The sequence below is a fragment of the Barbatula barbatula genome (genome assembly GCF_947034865.1).
Source record: "Barbatula barbatula genome assembly, chromosome: 12".
NCBI classification, from domain to species: Eukaryota; Metazoa; Chordata; class Actinopteri; order Cypriniformes; family Nemacheilidae; genus Barbatula; species Barbatula barbatula.
The window spans coordinates 13,153,305-13,174,564 of NC_136775.1; the positions used below are offsets into that span (position 1 = coordinate 13,153,305).

Below are 21,260 nucleotides of genomic sequence, written 5' to 3' on the forward strand. Positions count from 1 at the left end.
AGCAGGGACACCAACTTGTCACCTTTGGATCAAAGGTCTTTATTGTGATTCGTGTAAATCCGACGAGTTTCTGAAAATAGAGGGTGAGGGGGTCTGTGAGTCTTTGGACGGGGTCGCGGTGAATGAAATTATTAAAATCTTGTCCAGATGTTGTGGTATCGAATCAGTTTGCAGGTTGTGTTTGGAATGCTGCGCAGACTGGGCGCACACAGTATCTCATGAATCAAAGATATAAGAGGTAACGTTAGTCGAATTACGCAGCAATTCGACTGCGCATTTCTGACTTGCTTCAACACAACCGTCACTAAGCAACAGGTAAAGTGCGCGCTGGTCTGTTTGCCTTGAAAGGAACGGAGGAGACCTTAGAAACATAATATGGGGTAAGTGCGTTTACACACTGTGAAAACCGCTATCTACAAATTTAAGGAGAAGCCCTGATGTGTAAAAGGAGTCGTACTGGACAACTATGTCTGTCACGTCACCCTTCACTCCCCGTAACGTTAAACGTGCTAATGAGTGCAAGGAGCTGATCGCAAACCAGTGGCGTAGACAGAATTGTATTTTTGAGGGGGCGATTTTGTATATGGCAATTTCATTAGGTTTCTATCTATTACTAAAAATTATACACCTTTATTATACAGCTCATTTCACCGTTTTAGCAAAAAATGCTATTTCAATTTTCACATTTTGAAGGGTAATGGAAACCTGGCTAGCGAAACTCATTTCACGGGTTCTCGTGCGCTGCTTTATCTCTTTATGATATTGCAGTGCATTGCGAATCTTATATCTGTTACTACTTTTAATACTAGCTTTCTTTAACGATACGCGATTAAATAAAACGAAGCACTACCGTTTAAAATGACTGTTTTAAAACGCCCAAGTCAGAATCTTTACATTTTCTCTTTATCCTCGTTCCCCGTCGTTTTAAACCTGCTCGTTACGTTTATTCTACTATTAAAACTTGTGTTTTTTACCACAACGTTTACTTCATACTGCAAATTAATATCTTTCTTTTTAAGTATTGACACAGAGATGGCAGTGATGACAAAGTGACATTTCTATTCTGTAAAATATTGCATATGTTTTTACGTAATATTGTATATGTGATGTGTAAAAAAGATGTGACGCTTGAATATTGTACTGTGGTCAACAGTGGCATAGGCCTTTTTTCCCAACCTGTTTTCAACAACTAATTTTTTTCCAATTCTATAACTTCATATTAAAAGCATAAACGAAGAATTTCACATACATATTTTACTAAAATATGTTAATAGAAAACGGACAAACAAACACACTGACCCCTGTCTTTTGGCCATTTGAGGTCGGGGTTATGGTTGTATAGTACATCACTTTTTTTGTAAGGACCACTGTATGTGAGTGTTGCGTTTGGTTTGAAGTATTATCACGCCTAATGTTGTTTCAATGCAACCTTTTGTGTGAAAATACAATTTAAATATGTCACTATGGTTACAGGCATGCTTTGCATATATTATAGGCTATACGAGTTTGAGAGTTTATTCATGTTTAGACTAGAGCTGTGACGTAAAGCCCAGTTTATACTTGTGCGTTGGACCCAGCCGTAGCCTCTACTCCGTCGGCTACGTTTCGGTTTTCATTTATACTCTTGCGTTGTTGTCCTCGTCCACAGGCAATGACCACTAGGCGTCAGTGTACACGCACATGCTTGTGTAACCAAGACAAGAGTCGAAGAAGAAGAAGCTTGTTTGAGAAGCATTAGCAGTGATAGCGGCAAGTAAACAGTCACTTTTGTTGCAGCTGTAAAATACAGAATAACAAATAATTTACTTAGTTGATTCAATCGGAAATGCGTTTGAGTAAACATGACAGTATCGCAGAGTTTTCTGACCCGAGGAGGGGTTCAAACAGACCAATCACAGAGCTTGCGGTCCACGTAGGTTCCCGCGTTGAGTTGATACGTAGTCCAATTTTTGGAGTGGTGCGTGTTAGTCTACGGCGTGGGGTATGCGACTCTGCATATTCCACGCCGTAGGTCTTACGCACGAGTATAAACTGGGCTCAAGCTGTTGTGTAAACAGAGCACCTTGAAGTAAATGTGAAGAGTTCATTAACTCGCAAAAACTAAGATCTCGGTTTTTGTTCATTTTTATTAACTACGTTTTTTATTGTGCATTCCAAGTAATATAATTTTAACAGTTGGGTTGTTTTGATTAAGTAATGATAACTAAAAAAATACAGATAAGTAACACAGTAAAAACTCGATTACACAATAAAAACATTATTTATGATAATTAATATAATGAAACGGGTTTCTGGCAAATTAACTCTTTATATGGAGTTCTATCCTAGACTCTTTTAGCACACCATTGACTATTCTGATTATGGGCACTGAATAATATGAAATACAAATTGTAATAATTATTGTAATAGTTATATACACTCACCTAAAGGATTATTAGGAACACCATACTAATACTGTGTTTGACCCCCATCACCTTCAGAACTACCTTAATTCGACATGGCATTGATTCACAAGGTGCTGAAAGCATTCTTTAGAAATGTGGGCCCATATTGATTTGATAGCATCTTGCAGTTGATGGAGATTTATGGGATGCACATCCAGGGCACGAAGCTCCCATTCCACCACATCCCAAAGATGTTCTATTGGGTTGAGATCTGGTGACTGTGGGGGCCATTTTAGTACAGTGAAGTCATTGTCATGTTCAAGAAACCAATTTGAAATTATTCGAGCTTTGTGACATGGTGCATTATCCTGCTGGAAGTAGCCATCAGAGGATGGTGACATGGTGGTCATAAAGTGATGGACATGGTCAGAAACAATGCTCAGGTAGGCCGTGGCATTTAAACGATGCCCAATTGGCACTAAGGGGCCTAAAGTGTGCCAAGAAAACATCCCCCACACCATTACACCACCACCACCAGCCTGCACAGAGGTAACAAGGCATGATGGATCCATGTTCTCATTCTGTTTACGCCAAATTCTGACTACCATCTCAATGTCTAAACAAAATCGAGACTCATCAGACAAGGCAACATTTTTCCAGTCTTCCAACTGTCCAATTTTGGTGAGCTCGTGCAAATTGTAGCCTCTTTTTCCTATTTGTAGTGTAGATGAGTGGTTCCCGGTGGGGTCCTCTGCTGTTTTAGCCCATCCGCCTCAAGATTGTGCGTGTTGTGGCTTCACAAATGCTTTGCTGCATACCTCGGTTGTAACCAGTGGATATTTCAGTCAAACTTGCTCTTCTATCAGCTTGAATCAGTCGGCCCATTCTCCTCTGACCTCTAGCATCAACAAGGCATTTTCGCCCACAGGACTGCCGCATAATGGCTGTTTTTTCCCTTTTCACACCATTCTTTGTGAACCCTAGAAATGGTTGTGCGTGAAAATCCCAGTAACTGAGCCGATTGTGAAATTCTCAGACCGGCCCATCTGGCACCAACGACCATGCCTGCTCAAAACTGCTTAAATCACCTTTCTTTCCCATTCTGACATTCAGTTTGGAGTTCAGGAGATTGTCTTGACCAGGATCACACCCCTAAATACATTGAAGCAACTGCCATGTGATTGGTTGATTAGATAATTGCATTAATGAGAAATTGAACAGGTGTTCCTAATAATCCTTTAGGTGAGTGTATATAACTATATAAACTAAACTATGACTATATATATACAGTATACAGTGTATATGTATATATATATATATATATATATACATATACAGCGAGGGAAAAAATATTTGATCTCCTGCCGATTTTAAGAGATTTCCTGCTTACAAAGAAATGAAGGGTCTATATTTATGCTAGGTTTATTTTAACTGATAGGGACTAAATATTTTAAGAAATCAGGGGGAAAAATCTTATATAAAGGTTATAAATTGATTTGCTTTGTTGGTTAGGGATCAAATACTAATTTCACTGACTGAAATGCAAATCAATTTATAACCTTTATATACTTTTTTCCCCAGATTCTTTAGTTAATATTCGGTAAAAACAAACCGTAAAATACCATAAAAACCCTTCATTTCTTTTTAAGCAGGCAAACTTACAAAATCAGCAGGGGATCAAATAATTATTTCCCTTACTGTATATATACAGTGCGTGCATAATTATAAGGGACGTTGATTTTCTGATCATATTCTTTCCAGGCACATTGGACCAATTCCTAACCAAAACAGCCTTAATTTATCACAATTAATTGTGTATATAATCATTTAGCAAAGGCTTGAAGTAGGGATGGGCGATATAGGAAACAAATTATTTCTGGAATTATCATGATTTTATCCTGGGTTCTTTTCAAGTTGGTCCTAAGACTATTTGGCAAATTACATAGCTACAATACAGCCAAACTAATGTCCCCACATAAAAATATACTCTTTACCATTTATATTTTCAAGAATATTTCAATCAAGTTAAGATTTAATGCAAGTGCAATTCTGAAACATTCAACAAGACAAAAGGTAATATTTTCTTCTTTCAGTCCCCAACATTCAAGTGCGTCCATAAGGCCTTGCGATATGAGCTCGCCTGTGTGGTCCTGTGGGAGCAGTCTTTTAAAGCACTCATTTTCCACAATCTCTATGGGAAGCATGTCTTTGGCCAGGTAAAAGGTCACCGCATCAGTTACATCTTTCCAGTGCTTGTTTCTTTCGTTAAAGTCGTTTGTTTAAGTTTTTTTGTTTCTGGCTGCTTGGTTATACCTGATGTACTTGCGTGGGGTCCCCTTCTAATTTGACTGTTGGCATACTCTTTCGGGTGCACTACTGTAAATTTCTAAATTGAGGAGTGACCAATGGGGACAAATGCTCATTGGGTTAGCAGTCAAACAAAAACAGACAGTTTTTGCAAAAGAATAAGGTGTGAAACCACGAGAAACCCTTTAGCCTCCAGTGCCACCATTTTCCAGAACCGCAACCTACCTGGAGTCTCCAGAGGTACAAGGTTCTCAGGCTCTTCGAGACTTTGCTAAGGTAAAGAATCCTAAAGTATCACCCCCACTTAATAAGAATCACATCCTAAAGTGTTGTGAACTACATGAAGACTGGTTTCAGGAACAAATAGGTTGCAGGTGACTTTTAAGGGACTTTTGTCTTTTTGTCTAAGAGTGTCTCTGGCGAGGGAGTTATGTAACGAACAGTGAGCAAGACAGACCTCTTGGGGTTTGAGATGGACTAGAAATAAATTCCTAAAACTTGGTGCCTGATTCCTGAAAATAAATTCTTCAAACAGTGGTATAAAAGGATGTCATGCTGGCCCTTTAAGAGTCGCTTTTAATTTTTATCCTACTGTTTCAACCTCTGTCTATAAAGCCTGTAAAAATCAGTATTCTTGTATTTTACAACATTTCAGCTTGGGATTCTTATTATGTGTGTGTGGAGGGGGGTTACAATTCTTTAGCAAAGTCTCAAAGAACCTGAGAACCCAGTTTCATCACCTCCTGAATGAAGAGTGATGAAATTAAAAGCTATTGTATCATGTATCACTTCCATGTCTTTGTCATAGAATAAGAGCTGCAAAGAAGCTGTGGAAAGAGATTATTTATTGCTTATCCTACAAAGATATTCTAAAATGGCCTGGACACATTTGTTGGTACCCCTTAGAAAAGATAATAAATAATTGGATTGTAGTGATATTTTAAAAGAATTAGGTTCTTTAATTAGTATCACACATGTAACCAACCTTGTATCAGTCATTTAGCATTCAGGAGAAAGGAAGTCACTGTGCTGTTTGGTATCATTGTGTGCCCCACACTGAACACGGACCAGAGAAAGCAAAGGATCGAGTTGTCTGAGGAGTTCAGAAAGAAAGTAATAGACAAGCATGGTAAAGGTAAAGGCAAAGGCTACAAGACCATCTCCAAGCAGCTTGATGTTCCTGTGACAACAGTTGAGAATGTTATTAAGAAGTTTAAGTTCCATGGAAGTGGAATTGTAGCAACATCCCTGGGCGCGGCGCAAGAGGAAAATCGACCCCAAATTGAACAAAAGGATAGTGTGAATGGTAGACAAAGAACCAAGGATAACTGCCAAACAGATACAAGCTGAACTCCAAGGTGAAGGTACATCAGTTTTTGATCACACCATCTGCGCTTTTTGAGCATGGGAAAGTGCAGGTCATGGGTCCTCCAACAGGATAACCTACAGGACAGGTTAGGGGGTTCCCATCACTATTGCCCATGACATTTTCATTTGTTTTATTATTACATTATTATGTTGAAAAAAGCAAAGTCTGATTTCTATTAAAAATAAAAGAACAATGGTGGAAACCAATTACTTTTTTCTCAAGTTAGTTTCAAGTTATTTCAGAGAAAATTTTCTATTCTTCGTTTTTTACGGAGGGGTACCAACATATTTGAGCATGTCTGTATATATATATATATAATATATATATATATATATATATATATATATTATATATATATATATATATATTATATATATATATATATATATATATATATATATATATATATATTATATATATATATATATATATATATATGGTGTTGGGGGGTCTAACATCAGTGTTACATTTTTACCCCGATAAGTTAGCATCCCTGATTGAGAATGGCAAAACAAAAACTGATTACACTGAATACAATTTTATTAAGTGATTTTTGAGTAATTTATTGGGTTGAAATATAAAAATTAAACAGAAATAAATTCTGAAACTTCTTTTCGAAGGTCTAAGAAATGTAGTTGTCTAAATTCTTTATCTACGATACAAGTTACATCTGTTAAAATTAGTTTTTTTGTCTGCTAGTTTTGGTCGTTAATGATCCCATGATGCACAGTTATGATTTCATTAATTGACAGATGTGTGGCTTGGGCTTTTAATCAATCTATTAAAAAGTTTGAATATTTTGGAGGACCTCGTCTCATTTTGAGTTGTTTTGCCAACATCCAGAGGTGAGAAACTACTTTTCTGTAATTGTTGGAAAAAAATGTATGCATATAAACTCTTTTTAATTTTTTGACCTTTAATACTAAGTATCAAAATGTTTTATTCAAGACTAGTACTTGAGTATTAAATGTAAAAATGGCGGGTATTTATGTAATTGAGTAGAACATATATGCTTTATAATGTCATGAAGTAAAATTCTATCTAAATAAAAAAACTTTTTAGTCGAAAAGTTTTTGTGAAAATAAAAATACTTTATGTATTTCACACATCTGATATTTCAGATGTAAACTCTCAAGGTGTAAAAGCACAAATTTTCCTCTCATTTAAGGGGAAGTGGTTTATTTGAATGAAGGACTTTGTTGCATGCTGATCTATTATTGTGGTATCATCACTGATTTCAGATGCAACTTTGCCAACCAACGAATGTGGCTGATGACTTGTTGCACAGTGTGCCCCTGAGTGGGCGGGTATTTGTGTTCAAGTGATATTTGCATATCCTGGACTTACAAAATGAGTAGTTAATGAAAGGCACATTTACACTTTTATTTCTGCACTTTCAACTGCAAATTGTTTTGTTTCCTTAATTTTGGATCAACACCTATGTTTTCTGTCTGTTTATGCACCATTATTTACATTCTCATGAATCCGGTGTCATTTCACTTTTCCCCCTTGCACACTTGTCTGTGATTTAAAGCCACCTATTACGTTCTAAGCCACTTTCTCGCTTATCAGCTGTTGTCTCGCCAGATAAACAGCCCTCTCTCTTTCCTGTCTTTGCCACTGTAACTCCTGCGCATTTAATGTCGTTAACAGGTGTTTGTCAAAAATAGCCCTCTTGCCCATGCGCTCACACAAATGTCTGTGGATCAGCTGACATACACTTAACTTTCCAACATGCCTGCAAAACGTACACCAACGTACACCAGAGTTATAAAAACCCAGAAAAATATTCATGCTGACATCATCTGCCCATAGTTGAGCAATCATGTATTCAGTCTCAACACTTGATTGCTCAAGCCCCAGCCGTTTCCACCCTCCTCCTCTCGCTGACACTCACTTTCTCTCTCTTTTTATGTCCCTCCCTCTCTTTCTCTCATAGCTGACTTTCTAGTCATCAGATCTGCGCCCACACAGAACAGGTCAGGATTTAATTGCTCTCATTGTTATTAACATTTGTTGGTATTTCAATGCACTGGCTGCAGACATACGTACTGTTATAGTTTAAATAAAATCTGTCATGTGACACACGCCTTTAATGCTTTTCTAACAACTTTGAAAACTTTTAATATTTACATATTGTGCTCTGCTTACATGATGACTGATTGGCGATACCTTCTGTATACATTTGATTTGACAATACTTATTTTATCATCACAACTTAGAATGCATGAGCATATAAATATCTATTATAGACGTATTTTTAAGTAATTACCTCTAAACAACTAGAAACGTAATGGAGTTGACCTGATTAAAAAGTGTTTTTGCCATTTTTAGAAATGTTGCATATGACCTCAAAGCTATAAGTTAGGTTTGTTTCTCAGTGGCCTGCTATCTGGCAGCTCATTGAGTGTGCATGTAATTTAGTACGATCTATTTTCAACAGTTCATGTGTTATGTTTGCTGAATCTAAATCAAAAACTTTATAGTGAGTGTGTGTGGCTGAAGCACAACGATAATTGAAAGTTCAATAAAACAGTGATAAATGATTTTTTACATTCTGGCTGCCAAAATGGTCTGATGTATTGCCCATCTTGGTTTTTTACTCATTTCTATTTTGAACAGCCAATACTATTAACATACGTTTATATAGACATAATATATATTTGTATTTCAGATACTTTGACAGAGCTTGGGTAAAATAAAGATTTGTAATTGAGAAGATTCAGAATGTTATTTATAGCCAATAGCTGCATTTCTAGTTTATGTTTTGACGGTCTGTTGTATCTCAAATGGTTGTAATGCAACATTCTCTTTTACTGGGTATTGAGTCTGATGTATCTGGTTTATCTACATGAAAAGAGTTTGTCGTCAGCTTATTTTGTTTCTAGAGCCTGGCCCAAAGTAAAATAAATATGCCAAACAATAATCATACTATATCTCCAAGTGAAGAGTTTATTTGCAGAAACACAATAAATAAGCAATAATGATAAATAAAAAAATACAGCTGACTTACACAATAAAACATGATTTGTTTTTTGCAAATAAAAACCAAATAGTAATAGACATTTTTATTAATAGCCAATTGAAACATCCATGTTAATATTACGAAATGGCATACTTGTACTGTGTACTTGTAGTGTTATGCCTCACAAATATATACTGCCTCTTTGTGCAGTGATAATGGCTTAAGACCCTCTTCCTGTGTGCCTGGCACTACACCTGGCTCTTTCCTGTCCTACCTCCTCCAACAACCTTGAGTCTCATCTGCAGCTTTGTTCGGTTAAACTCTTCCCAATCCCTTGTCTTTTTTTAGAATACCAGAACAGCACACACCTTGAGTCTCATTGTCCATAGATCTAATAGTTCTCTGTGCACGTAATACTCTGGCATTTATGAGGCCTTAAAATGGCACGGATCAAACGGGCAGGGCTAAAAAGGTTGGATGGATATGTGTTGATATCTTACAATATGATCTGACAATGCTAGACAATGTAACTTCATGACTCCTCTCAATGACTCTATTTAGAACGAAGGACAAAATATAGGAAAAGTAAAAATCTCTAATAGATGTATCCTTCAGTCTTTCTGTTTTTTTTTTACATACTACCTTTCTCTTTTTTCCTTCAGGGTAACCAAAAGACGATCTTCTTTTCACTTCTCGGAGACCTCAATCGAGTTTTCACTGTTTTTTTCTCATCAACTGTTTGCTTTAATCTCATACCTACTATTCTTGTCCGAATAATCAGTCTTTTATCTCTATTTTGTAAACACCAGTTTAATTTCCATTCTACAAGCCTCAAAAATTACCCACTATAACTTGAATTCCTTGTCTACTTGATTCTTCTTACAACACAGAACATTTAGATTTTTTATCATCTCGTTTTTCTGAACTTTCTATAAAGACGCTTGAGCATTTGTCTATTCGCCCCCTACGTCCAGACTAATATCTAGTCTTCGTTTTTAGTGTAGTCATCCTTGCTTTTCCGTTTCTTCCGGGAGTTTCCCTACTTGTTTGGAAAGTGTTGGGGCAGCCATGTGGTCCAACTTTTTTTTGCAGCAGCAGGAAGAGGAAGGCAGAGGAGGTATGGCTGCATTAGGTGGACATGGAATTAAGACCGGACGGGGGGGCAAAAGATCGAGACCCCCTCGGATGAGTGACAGCCAGGAGGGCAAGATCAAGCTGTCATTGTTCATCGCAGTCATAGGTGTTACTCTTACAGTACTGGGTGTGGGCACAGAGTTCTGGGTGGAGCTATCCCAACCAAAGCACTTCAGGAACAACCAGACGTGTGAGATGGCACACTACGGCCTTTGGAAATCATGTGTGCGCACGCTTTGGGTATCAGATATTGACCCGGAGAGAGAGACCTGTGGACCGGCAGAACTGCATGGAGGTGAGGGCTCTCATTCTTTTACATCCTAAGGACTACCTTGATTTTCTCGTATTTATGTAGATTATAGTACATTATTGCACGGGTCGTTGGAATGCTTCATTCTGATTGGCCAGTCGCGACATTTGTAGGTTTGTTATTCCCAGATAACAACCTCTGGTATTTAGATTATGGCCCGCAATGTACCGCATAATTAAACAGGATTTACAGCGTAACTAATTGTATCAATAATGTTCCTCTACAGTTCATATCTGTAGATAATGGGGAACAATATGAAACGTTTGGGGAATAAAGGAGTAAGATTTGGGAAAATAAAAAAATATATTTATGAAGGAACTGCATGCCATATAAACATCCAAATCAAACTGCTCTTGAAATACTTCATTATAGTCTCAAAAGATCAGAATTGATTTAGCACATTTTACACATTAAAACTAATCAAAATAACTCATAATTCATGCATATACCACATTATATTAAAATAGTTACAGCTTAGTTACATTATAAATATTTTTTTAATTTTCCTGACTTTATTCCCCAAACTTTCCATATTGTTCCCCTTTATCTACAGATATGTACTGAAGAGGTACATTATGTTATGAGGTATAGACAGAACCCAAGCGCAGGCAGCGGTTTGCTAAATAATAAAACTTTATTAAAACAAAGACCCTCGATGGGGAAAACATGAACAAAAACAAGACAAGACTGAAAACTAAAACTTCCCTCAAGGGGGACAAAACAAACGAGGTAATAAGAATAATAAACTATAAGTCCACAAACTTGAATCCAGGAAACAGGAACACGGTTAATCCAAAATGAGGCAGGGTTAGCAAGACAGACTAGGATAAATGTGCAAAGTGTGCAAAATGAACCGACAAGGGACAGAGGGAAACTGGGGCTTGATAAAGGGAAACAAGGACTGATGACACAGGGAGAGGGGCCGCAGGTGACATGGATGAAACACTAAGGGAAAGCTAACAGGAGGATTGCACAAGGCAGGTGAGGGGAATGAAACACTAAGGGAAAGATGGACCAGGGCTGGAGACAAGACTAACACTAATGGACCGCTAACAGGGAAACAAGGGGGCGGGGCTAAAGGATGCAACACCGGAGAGAGAGCATGGTGTCTCAAACCAAAACAATGCTCTTTCTCCACACAAAACACATGATCATGACAGAGCCCCCGCCTTAAAGAACTCGCACTAAACATGACAAGACAGACAGACAGGAGGACAGACACCATAAACACAGAACAGAAAACACTAGGGGCAGGGCTGACATGACTAAAAAGGGATTGGGGTTGGACAATAAAATAAACATAAATGGGAAGGGGGGAGGCGGAATGGGTGGGACAAACTTGGGAACGCTATAACTGGGTGGGGACTTAGGAGGGACAGGACCCTGCTTCCTAGAGCTGGGCGGAGGGGTGGGGTAGGAAGGCCTTGGCATGGTAGGGATACCTTTCTCGGAGTGGGAGGAACTAGAAGGGGTAGGGCAAGACAGGACGGACGTAGTAGGGAACGGCTGCTGGAAGGCCGGCTGGACAGGACTGGGTGCAGGACGGACCACCGGACTTGGGACCACCGGACTCTGGACCACCGGACTTGGGACCACCGGACTTGACGGGACCACCGGACTTGACGCCTGGGCAGGGCTGGATACCGGCTGCTGGGCAGTACAGGACGGTGCCCCTCTCCTCTGCTTGTTCCTCTTTGACCGGCTCACAGGACGTGTGGCCGGCTGCAGAGTAGCGTTGGGGGACCCCACTATCTCCGTGCTGGAAGAGTCGGACGGGGAGTCCCACGACTCCCGCCGTCCACGCCTACCACGGAGGCTAGCTGGTGGTGGAGCAGAGTGTGTGGTGATGCCCAAAACCCTGATTCTGAGGGAACGACTCTCTGGGATCGGAGGCAGGGGAGAGCGTGAAGCAGAGGGGCAGCTGGAGGCAAGACTGCTGACCAGTTGCTGAAAGGACACCCGTATCAGCCTCTCCCGTTCCTCCAACGGTGGAGGCTTAATGAGGCCCGCCAGGAAGTAGGCATTCATGAGCGTCTCTGGCAGAAAACCCTGTCTTGCCACAGACGCTTGAGCATACTCGCCCATGGTCCTATCTCCCTGAGGAGGGAAAGGACCATCGCCCCGCTGGATTAAGTCAGCGGTCTACTGCCACAAATGCTGGTGGTCCTGGCTGGCCGAAGAGGCAGAGGACTGCTCACGGACGCTGGCTGCCTGCTGGGTTCTCTGTGGTCGGTTCATTCTGTTATGAGGTATAGACAGAACCCAAGCGCAGGCAGCGGTTTGCTAACTAATAAAACTTTATTAAAACATGACACATTATTGTTACAATAAGACGCTGTAAATTTAATTATGCGGTTGCTACATTCATAATACAGCCATAATCTAAAGAGTTACTCAACCTCTCAAAACTAACAACACACGGTAACCTGGATGCAGCAAATCATTTTGTCAGTTTTTTTTGACAAATGAAATGTTAACATTTATAACATATATGGCATTACATTTACAAATGTATAACCCAATTTTGTCTGTTCGTCACATTTCAACGTTGTTTCTTTAAAACCTCACAACGGTTTGCAATTGATACAAATGAGCTAATAAAACATTTCAAATTCACATTTTATGTCCAGTTTTTTCTCATGTGCCAAGTAGTCGTGTAATAAGCGTGATAATGCAGGCAGCCGGCTGTTATCGCAAAATAAGCCACTTCGCGTCGGGTCCTGATCACACTGTTGGGGCTTATTTCTGCTATAACAATCGGCTGCCTGTACATTATCCCTTGTGCACAGTATACTGTAAAAAAAGTCCAAAAGCTGACTTAAATTTGTATGTTAATTCAGATTGGCTTTACAAGTCATTTGAATTTAAATTTATTAAACTGGCTTAAAAATCTAGTCTAGTGTCTTACTTAACTATAATAAAATATAATATAACACAACACAACATAGTATAATATAATATCATTATACATATCATTAAATGAAACAATTGAAATTCAAACGACCTGTAAAGCTAATTTGATGTAACCTAACTTTTAACCATAAAAAATCAGCTTTTAAGTTTAGAGTATATGCACATTTTCTGTATACATAGTGAATACCTAGACATCCTACTGCATTTGCATATACATGCTTAAAAAACATACAGTGGGATGAGATCATGCATTACTGTGCAATTATTACCATGTTCTGTTTGTTTTTGTAGTATGTGGTCTGCCGTTTACTGTTTTCAGTGTTAAGATTAGAATGGAATGCTCATGGTCAACTGGAGACTCGAATGAAAGAGAAATGCAAATAATTTGGTAGAATACAGGCATTAAAATAAGACTTACAATATAAACTGATTCTTGTGTACTTTTGTAATGTTTTAGAATGGATTTGTTTAAGCAATTGGGAGAGAGACTAACAGTGTCTTTGTGTCTGCTAAGAAAATCCATAACGTTGTCATAATATCGTTTCAGTTGTGTGTTAGGCGGGTTAACGGATGGAAGAAGTCGTGCAAAACATTATTAACATTTACGCATTTGGCAGACGCTTTTATCCAAAGTGACTTATATTGCATTGTACTATACATTTGTCTCTGACTATGTACAATCCCCTGGGATTGAACCCATGACTTACCATTGAGCTACAGGAAAGAATATGTAAAAGTAGCATTTATAGCACACATGCATTTAAACACTGGTATTATTAAATGCTGTTGAATTTGAGACATTAACTTGAGATGCAATAGAAGCTACTTATAGTTATCTCCTGGTTTGCAATATTCATTATACCTCTCAAATAACAACATGCAGGAACAGAGAGACACTGAGACAGGAAGTTTCATTTGCTCCCATTTGTAAAGTACAGGGTGTTTAGTCTTGATGACTGTGATGATGTCTCTTGAAACAGTGCCAGTTCTTTTAAGTAACAGTTACAGGTCTGCTCGGACCTGTAATAGATCCTAACACAACACCACAGCTGAGAATGCACAGTAGCAACATTATGGAGCAATTTCTCCTGTCATTTTGCAAAAGGATTTTTTTTCGTCCAAAGACAAGGTTTAGATAGCATAATAGGCATTCAAATAATAAAGACTGATATCGTTTGTTGATCCAAACATATTTATGTTTTCATGTTTTCATTTCATGCCCCAAAAAAACCCAGAACAAAAAGTGTCAAAAATGACACTTCGTTCTCGTTGTTAACTTCAAACACTCGCTTCGGCATGCTTGGTGTGACTGTTTCCAGGAGGGTGGTGGCAACGTTGCTCTATGTGGTGAAGATAGCTTCACGAATGCCATCAACGCTCTGGAACCGACGTCCGATTTTGCAAACATCCCTTGCCATCCATCCCCAAAAGTTCTCAATGGGATTTAGATCAGAGGAACACACAGGATGGTCCAAAATAGTGACGTTATTCTCCTGGAAGAAGTCCTTTGTCAGGGGGGCGTTGTGAACTTCAGCGTATTCCTGTTGAAAGACCCAGCCATTACCTCACAGATGAGGGCCCTTAGTCAAGAAGGATGCACGCTGCAACATGTCCACATAGCCAGCCGCCGATTAATGGCCCCAGCACAACCTGAAGCTCCATTTTCCAATTGAAGGAAAAAGCACACCAGATCATGATGGAGCCTCAAACACTGTGCCGCGTAGAAAACATCTCCAGTGGGATCTCCTTGTCATGCCAGTAACGTTGGAAGCCATCAGGACCGTCCAGTTCAATAATTTTCTCATCAGAGAATAAAACTCTTTCCACCTGTCAATGTCTCATGTTTTGTGCTCCCCTGCAAATTCCAAACGGGTTTGTGGCATGGAAGGAGACGTGGCTTTTGAAGAATTGTTTTGTTCTTGAAGCCCTTCTCTCGCAGATGCCATCTTATGGTTATTGGGCTGCAGTCGGCATCAGTAAGGGCCTGACTTGAATTTTTGTCCCATCATTTCAGGATATTTAAAAACATTTGCAATGACTGTCTCACTGCGTCCAAGCACGTTGCGAGAGCCCTTGCTTGTGCAGCTCAACAATCCTGCCACACAAGACAGAAAAGCTTTTTGCCTTTGCCATCAGGAGATCATTAAAGTGTGACTGCCTGAAGAGCAATGACATGAAAGCCATATTTTTGTGCAGATTTGAACTTTTTAAGGCTCTGGTCTTAAACTTTTGATCAGCTGATGAGCAGCTTAAATTATTCAGAATGATAAAATGATTAAAATGATTTAAATAAAGTTTTCAATAAATTGCCTACTTTTTTTGTCTCTTGCTCCTGTTTCTTGTCTTGGCATTTTGAAGCAGTACTTACAACCTGGTTATAATCCACCAACGAGAAATGCGAATACTTGTAATGTATAATGATTTGTTATACAGTATACATACATATGTATGTAGTCATAATATTTAATATATATTTAATATATCAACATGACACATAATACTGCTGCTGGAAAAATTATTTGTTGTTTTAACTTTAAAAATTAAGTTTCCATTACGAAAAAGAACTGTTATGAACCATCAGCTGTTCATCAAAACCATTACAAAATGGTGTCACGTGTGTTCCCAAACACCAGATAACATCCCACTAACAGAACCCAGCACATTCATATTATAGACCCACAGAGACCACTATAGTTTGAAAACCAATTTCCCATCCATCCATCCATCTTCTACCGCTTATCCGGGGCCGGGTCGCGGGGGCAGCAGTCTAAGCAGAGATGCCCAGACATCCCTCACCCTAGACACTTCCTCCAGCTCTTCCGGGGGACCCCGAGGCGTTTCCAGGCCAGCCGGGAGACATAGTCCCACCAGCGTGTCCTAGGTCTTCCCCGGGGTTTCCTCCTTCCGGGGAAGGCGTCCAGTAGGCATCCGCCCACAATTTCCCATTATAACAATTAAATCCGTTAAAATTCCTGTGATGTTTCTGCTTCTTTTAGGAGGGAAAACACAATCTCACATCACAATCCCATTTTACGATGTGCCTACCTTTGGCTGCTTCGTAAGAATTTGTATGATCTCATTCGTTCATTTTTGTACGATTCGCTTTTATGTGGGTGATGTTAGGGTAAGGGGCGGGGTTTCAGTATTGCTTTTTTCTAATAGTCAAATGTTTCTGTGTGATTCACAACATATAAATTCATACGAATAAGCCACCTCGTAAAACAGTTATGCAATCCTGTGAGATCAGGTTGTCAGGAATGTTAGAATGTGTTTGTTGGTTTAAAACACACTGGGCTATCGAGGAATAATGTTAATAGCAATGTTTATATACTGTTTAACTTGATCCGGCATCTAAAAACGCATCGCTAATGTTGTGGAAACTTTAATAGCAGGAAGATCAGTCATGCTGCACATGTATTCACTTCTAAATCTAACTGTTGCCTAGTTTTACATCTAAATTTAGAGAACATATAAGTGAAAAGGCGGGAAAGATGAGATGACAAAGAGTTGCAGAACATAGAAAGAGAGAAATGTGGCCTTTAATCTGCATATACGAACCTGTCTACTCTCTTGTTTTGCCCTTCCATCTGCCTTACCCACATCTCCTCCCTCTCCGTCTGCCTCTCTTTCTCTCTCTAGTTCTCCCAGTCCTTTTCCTCGGCACATTAATACACAATGATATTTACAGCAGCGAGCTGAAGTGCCTTTCTCTGTTTCTCTGACTGATCTTAAGTCCGCACCTCTCATTGTCTGTTCTCTTCTTCCTCAGAATCAAACTGCACCTACTTTAAATTCTACACTTCAGGGGAAAATGCAGTTATATTTAAGAAAACGACAGAAAAGGGTAAGTTCATAACACAGATTTTGTCTCTCCGCTGTCTAAATGCATTATCCCATTCATTCTCTTTTTCCCTCTTCATGTGTTTCTGTCTCCTCCCTCTGCTCTCCCTCCCTCTCTCTATCATATCATATTTGATGTGTTTCTTGGTCAATCCTTATTTTAACAGTGCATGTCAAGCATTAATATTCACTCCAACAATGTGCACCACACAACCCAGTTTAATTAAAACGATGAATAAGAGTATATACATACATACATACTATTTGCATTCTATTTGTGGAGAATGGCACTATTAAAACAAATATAAATGTGCGATTGCTTCTCTTTACTTATAGGTTTGCATATGGCGACTGCAATGTTGGCTTTGTTCAGTTTGTTTATGATGGTCATGGGTGCCGTGTGTATTACCATGTCCCTCAGTAAAAGTGTGTCCTTCTTCCTCAAACCTGCAACCATCTGCTTCGTCCTCTCAGGTAAAACTCACACGGTCACGTCATTCCACTTCCATGAAACACTTACGAAGAGTCTCCTGCTACTGTACAACATAACACCATAACATGCAGTTCATTTAAAACAGGAGGAACACGACGAGACCCATGATTATTTGATATATTCAATTGACATAACGGATGATTTGGCGTTGGTTAAACACAGTGTGTCCCATTGCTGGGATTCTGGGTTCATATCTCAACCCCATCAAGGCCTGGCATCTCATGTAATATAGCTGGCCTTATGTTGGAGTGGGTGCATGTGCAACTCACACTTTTTTGATGATGTCTGCAAACAACAGGTTGTGAACAGGAAGACGGTGAACCTTATTTAGTTGAGCACCATGTTCTTGGGTCCCAGGTCCTGTAACAACCTTTCAAAACGCCAATCGAATTTTTGGGTTAGGTTTAGTGCTAATGCTAGTGTTAGACAGGGTTAGCCCGATCCTTATCAAAAGTTAAATTATAGTTAGTTACAAGGATGGGCATACCCTGGAGAGTGTGATATTATTGGATGTGTGAAATTGGCAGAAAACGGCTAAATAAAACTTGTGCCCAATAACCTTCAAGGGTGCACTTGGTTTAAAAACATAAGATGGAATTAATTTACCTAGATTTTTATCATTGTTATATCTTTGGTGCTTTATATAACACATTGATACGCAGAGACGATTGCCGTGTTAACTCAGTATTTGTTTACTGGGAACTCAGTCTTCTTCTATGTTCAACACCACCTACTAGAGGGGGAGATAGGGCGCCCTCTAGTGCACAGGCATATCAAGTGCATATATCACAATCATAGGCCAAACTAAGTGGCATATGTATCAGAAAATACCTTCACCAGAAAAGAGTTCACCTTAAATGTCCAGTGTATGACATTTAGCGACATCTAGTGGTGAGGTTGCAAATTGCAACTGACGGCTCACTCCACTCCTCTCTATGGAAGCACTACGGTGGCTGCCACAGAACTAAGATGTTGTCAAGTCTCCGCTTTTTGACGAAGTAAATTATGTGTTTATGAAATTTATGGTGTATGTAGATAGATACAGTCTATTATTAGGTAATAAAAACAACGCTTCATTATGTACGTTTTTATACACCTCTGAAGACATAGTTATGTATATTATATTGCATCTCTGTCTATAGATCCTCAAAAATCTTACACACAGCACATTTGAAGCGAACCCTTCTTTAAAAACTCTCTCTGACCACTTTTTCCCCAGGTGTCCTGTTATGGTTGTCCCTCATTGTTTTCCACCAGTCTGTGCTGGGCTTTCTGGCAAGTGACCACAGTATCCCTCTCCATCATGAGCTGTCTTGGTCAGTAGCGTGTGTGGGTTCAGCTGGGGCCATTCTCGTCTTTGCAGGTTTTATGTTCTTATTGCTTTCCCTCCCCAACAATCCTCTGGAGAAATGTTTCCGCCAGCAGAGCAGTACTGATGCTTAGCTGTCTGCAAGACTACCTGAGAGTTAACCACCATAAGATCTTTTGTACACTTTCGCTGCTTAAGATTAAATGAAATAATGTTCTAAAGGACTCACAAACCATTCAACATACAGAAAAAAAGCCAATTTTCCTAATGTTTTGCACACTGGTGTTAAAATTGCTCGTCAATAGGGTTATAGACATTAAAGCATATACATACATGAAATGAATACTCTGTATCTTTAATGGCTCTGTACATAAAATCAGTGACCAACAGATCTGTTTACTGTTTCTTTAAAGGCCTCACTTACACAATATGCTATGCGTTTATGCTTTGTGTATTTATCTATGTTGCTGACTTGTATATGAAAGTGACTTGATTTTGTGTTGAATGAAAACAGCTCATTCTTTTTTTTTAAATAAGCCATCCCTGCTTGTTCATAGCACAGCCAACAGCTACCAGGGTTTGCATTTTCATGTATTTCCACGCTGGTCCATTCTGGTTTAAACTGGTAGATTAGAACATCCATATTACTAAGCAAAACTATAGATGGTTTCATCAGACACGCGCATCTGGCCCGGTCTGTGTTTGGTTATAACATTTATACTGTATTTAATTAATATGAACATTTATTAATATCAATATTTGATTGTATATCAATTGTATTGAATTAGGTGAAACCTATTCAACAGTTATTCATCTTTTACAGAGGTCTACCGGAAGCTCAGTTTGGTCTATATAACATTTGTTTATGTTTTTGCCGCTGAAACTGTCTATTAGACCTGGTCGACCTGCATGACCAGCATGATGGTGAAGCTGGATGTTTATTAAAGTCTTAGTGTTTAAGCTATTGTAAAAGCTTGGTTTGGACACCAGCATCATATTACATAATGGTTGTTTTAACTGAGTTTTCAATAAACAATATAACAGCAGACAAGTTATCATAAACATCCATTAGGTTTAAAGGGGTAGTTTCTAATTTATTAAACTACCTATTGTTCAAAACATATCTACAAGTATTTCTTCGGTAAACGTAAAAAAATATTTTGAGAAATGTCTCAATGAATGTGTGTCCATACAATGGAAGTCAGTTAGGTTCAATGTTTAGTTACTAAACATTCTTCAAAATATCTGCTTTTTTGTTCTGCAGAAGAATACGTTTTATATATTTTTGAAAAGTATCCCTTTAAATCAATGGTTTATTGTTTATAATTGTGTACAGTTGTACTATACAGACTCACTGTTGAGCCACAATTCAATGTAAATACTTTTTGTTTATATTGTACTTCCGTTGCTGTGATGGTGCTTTTTCGTAATCTCATCCCATGTTCTCCTGATTTACCTCTACTTCTGCTTGTTGGTTATTTTTGTCACCCTATGTTTGTCACAATCTTTCTCTAGTTATGCTTAAGGATTAAATCTCTTTCACCTAAGAATGTTTCCTCCACTCTCTTCCTTACTTGTTTCTTAATCTCACTTCTCTTTTGACGCTCGCTGGGTCTAAAATTAGAGTGTAGCTTATCTAAGCACATCATGTTGAAGTGAATGAGAAATATTATCCTAGAATTTCAACTATGGCCACCCTCAACGTTCTCTCGATGTTGATGGCTCTTGGATGTCTCTGAGGGTTAGGCTAGATCTGCTGTTTCCCTGCATCTGCCCACCCGCTCCTCTCCCACCCCGGCTCTCAGTGAGGTGTTTGTGAATGTATGGGGGGTACATTTGGGAAGTGAGGAAAGGTCCAAGCCAGTTATGTGCACTATGTCCAGCTCCTGTCTAACTGACGCCAACATCTAATGGAAAATCTTGGTCTAAATTTCTGCATGTCCTAGTGTGCTTGTAACTAGATTGGTAAATATCAGTACAGCAAAAATAATTTGTGGGTGTAGGTTGGTCAGATGGGGCAGGAGTAGGGAAATTGGAGCCAGTAGGTTGACACTTAACCCAGAGCTCTGGTTGTATATATAGCCCTTTAATAGTGGCTGTCAGACTAGCAGGCTGTACTTTCACTTTTTATGTGGTCAAACACACAGGGGGGATAAAACATTCTCAGCTCTTAGTGTGTTTAGTTGGCATATGCACGAAAACTAACTTTACGTTTATTTAAGGTCTCTCTGGCTAG

The 21,260-nt window shown here is 39.0% G+C and overlaps 1 protein-coding gene across 2 annotated transcripts; it reads left to right on the forward strand.

Moving 5' to 3' along the window:
- Positions 1–149: 149 nt before the first annotated feature.
- On the forward strand, positions 150–20,569 carry cacng6b (calcium channel, voltage-dependent, gamma subunit 6b). 2 transcript variants are annotated; one of them, XM_079470069.1, is made up of 6 exons: positions 150–380; positions 8,000–8,039; positions 9,688–10,454; positions 17,152–17,226; positions 17,559–17,696; positions 18,935–20,569. In XM_079470069.1, the coding sequence occupies exons 3-6, from the start codon at positions 10,094–10,096 to the stop codon at positions 19,156–19,158; spliced, it is 798 nt and encodes a 265-aa protein (XP_079326195.1). In that variant the 5' UTR covers positions 150–380; positions 8,000–8,039; positions 9,688–10,093; the 3' UTR covers positions 19,159–20,569. The 2 variants fall into 2 exon arrangements, with proteins under 2 accessions (XP_079326195.1, XP_079326196.1); XM_079470070.1 differs by lacking the exon at positions 8,000–8,039 and having other exon boundaries at positions 339–380.
- Positions 20,570–21,260: the final 691 nt, after the last annotated feature.

What these genes read in the sequence shown, in the direction of transcription:
- cacng6b (XM_079470069.1), top strand. Translation starts at nt 10,094, where the DNA reads ATGTGGTCCAACTTTTTTTTGCAGCAGCAGGAAGAGGAAGGCAGAGGA. An exon ending in TAAGAAAACGACAGAAAAGG is followed by an intron (nt 17,227 to 17,558) that starts GTAAGTTCATAA and finishes CTTTACTTATAG; the next exon opens with GTTTGCATATGGCGACTGCA. An exon ending in CATCTGCTTCGTCCTCTCAG is followed by an intron (nt 17,697 to 18,934) that starts GTAAAACTCACA and finishes CTTTTTCCCCAG; the next exon opens with GTGTCCTGTTATGGTTGTCC.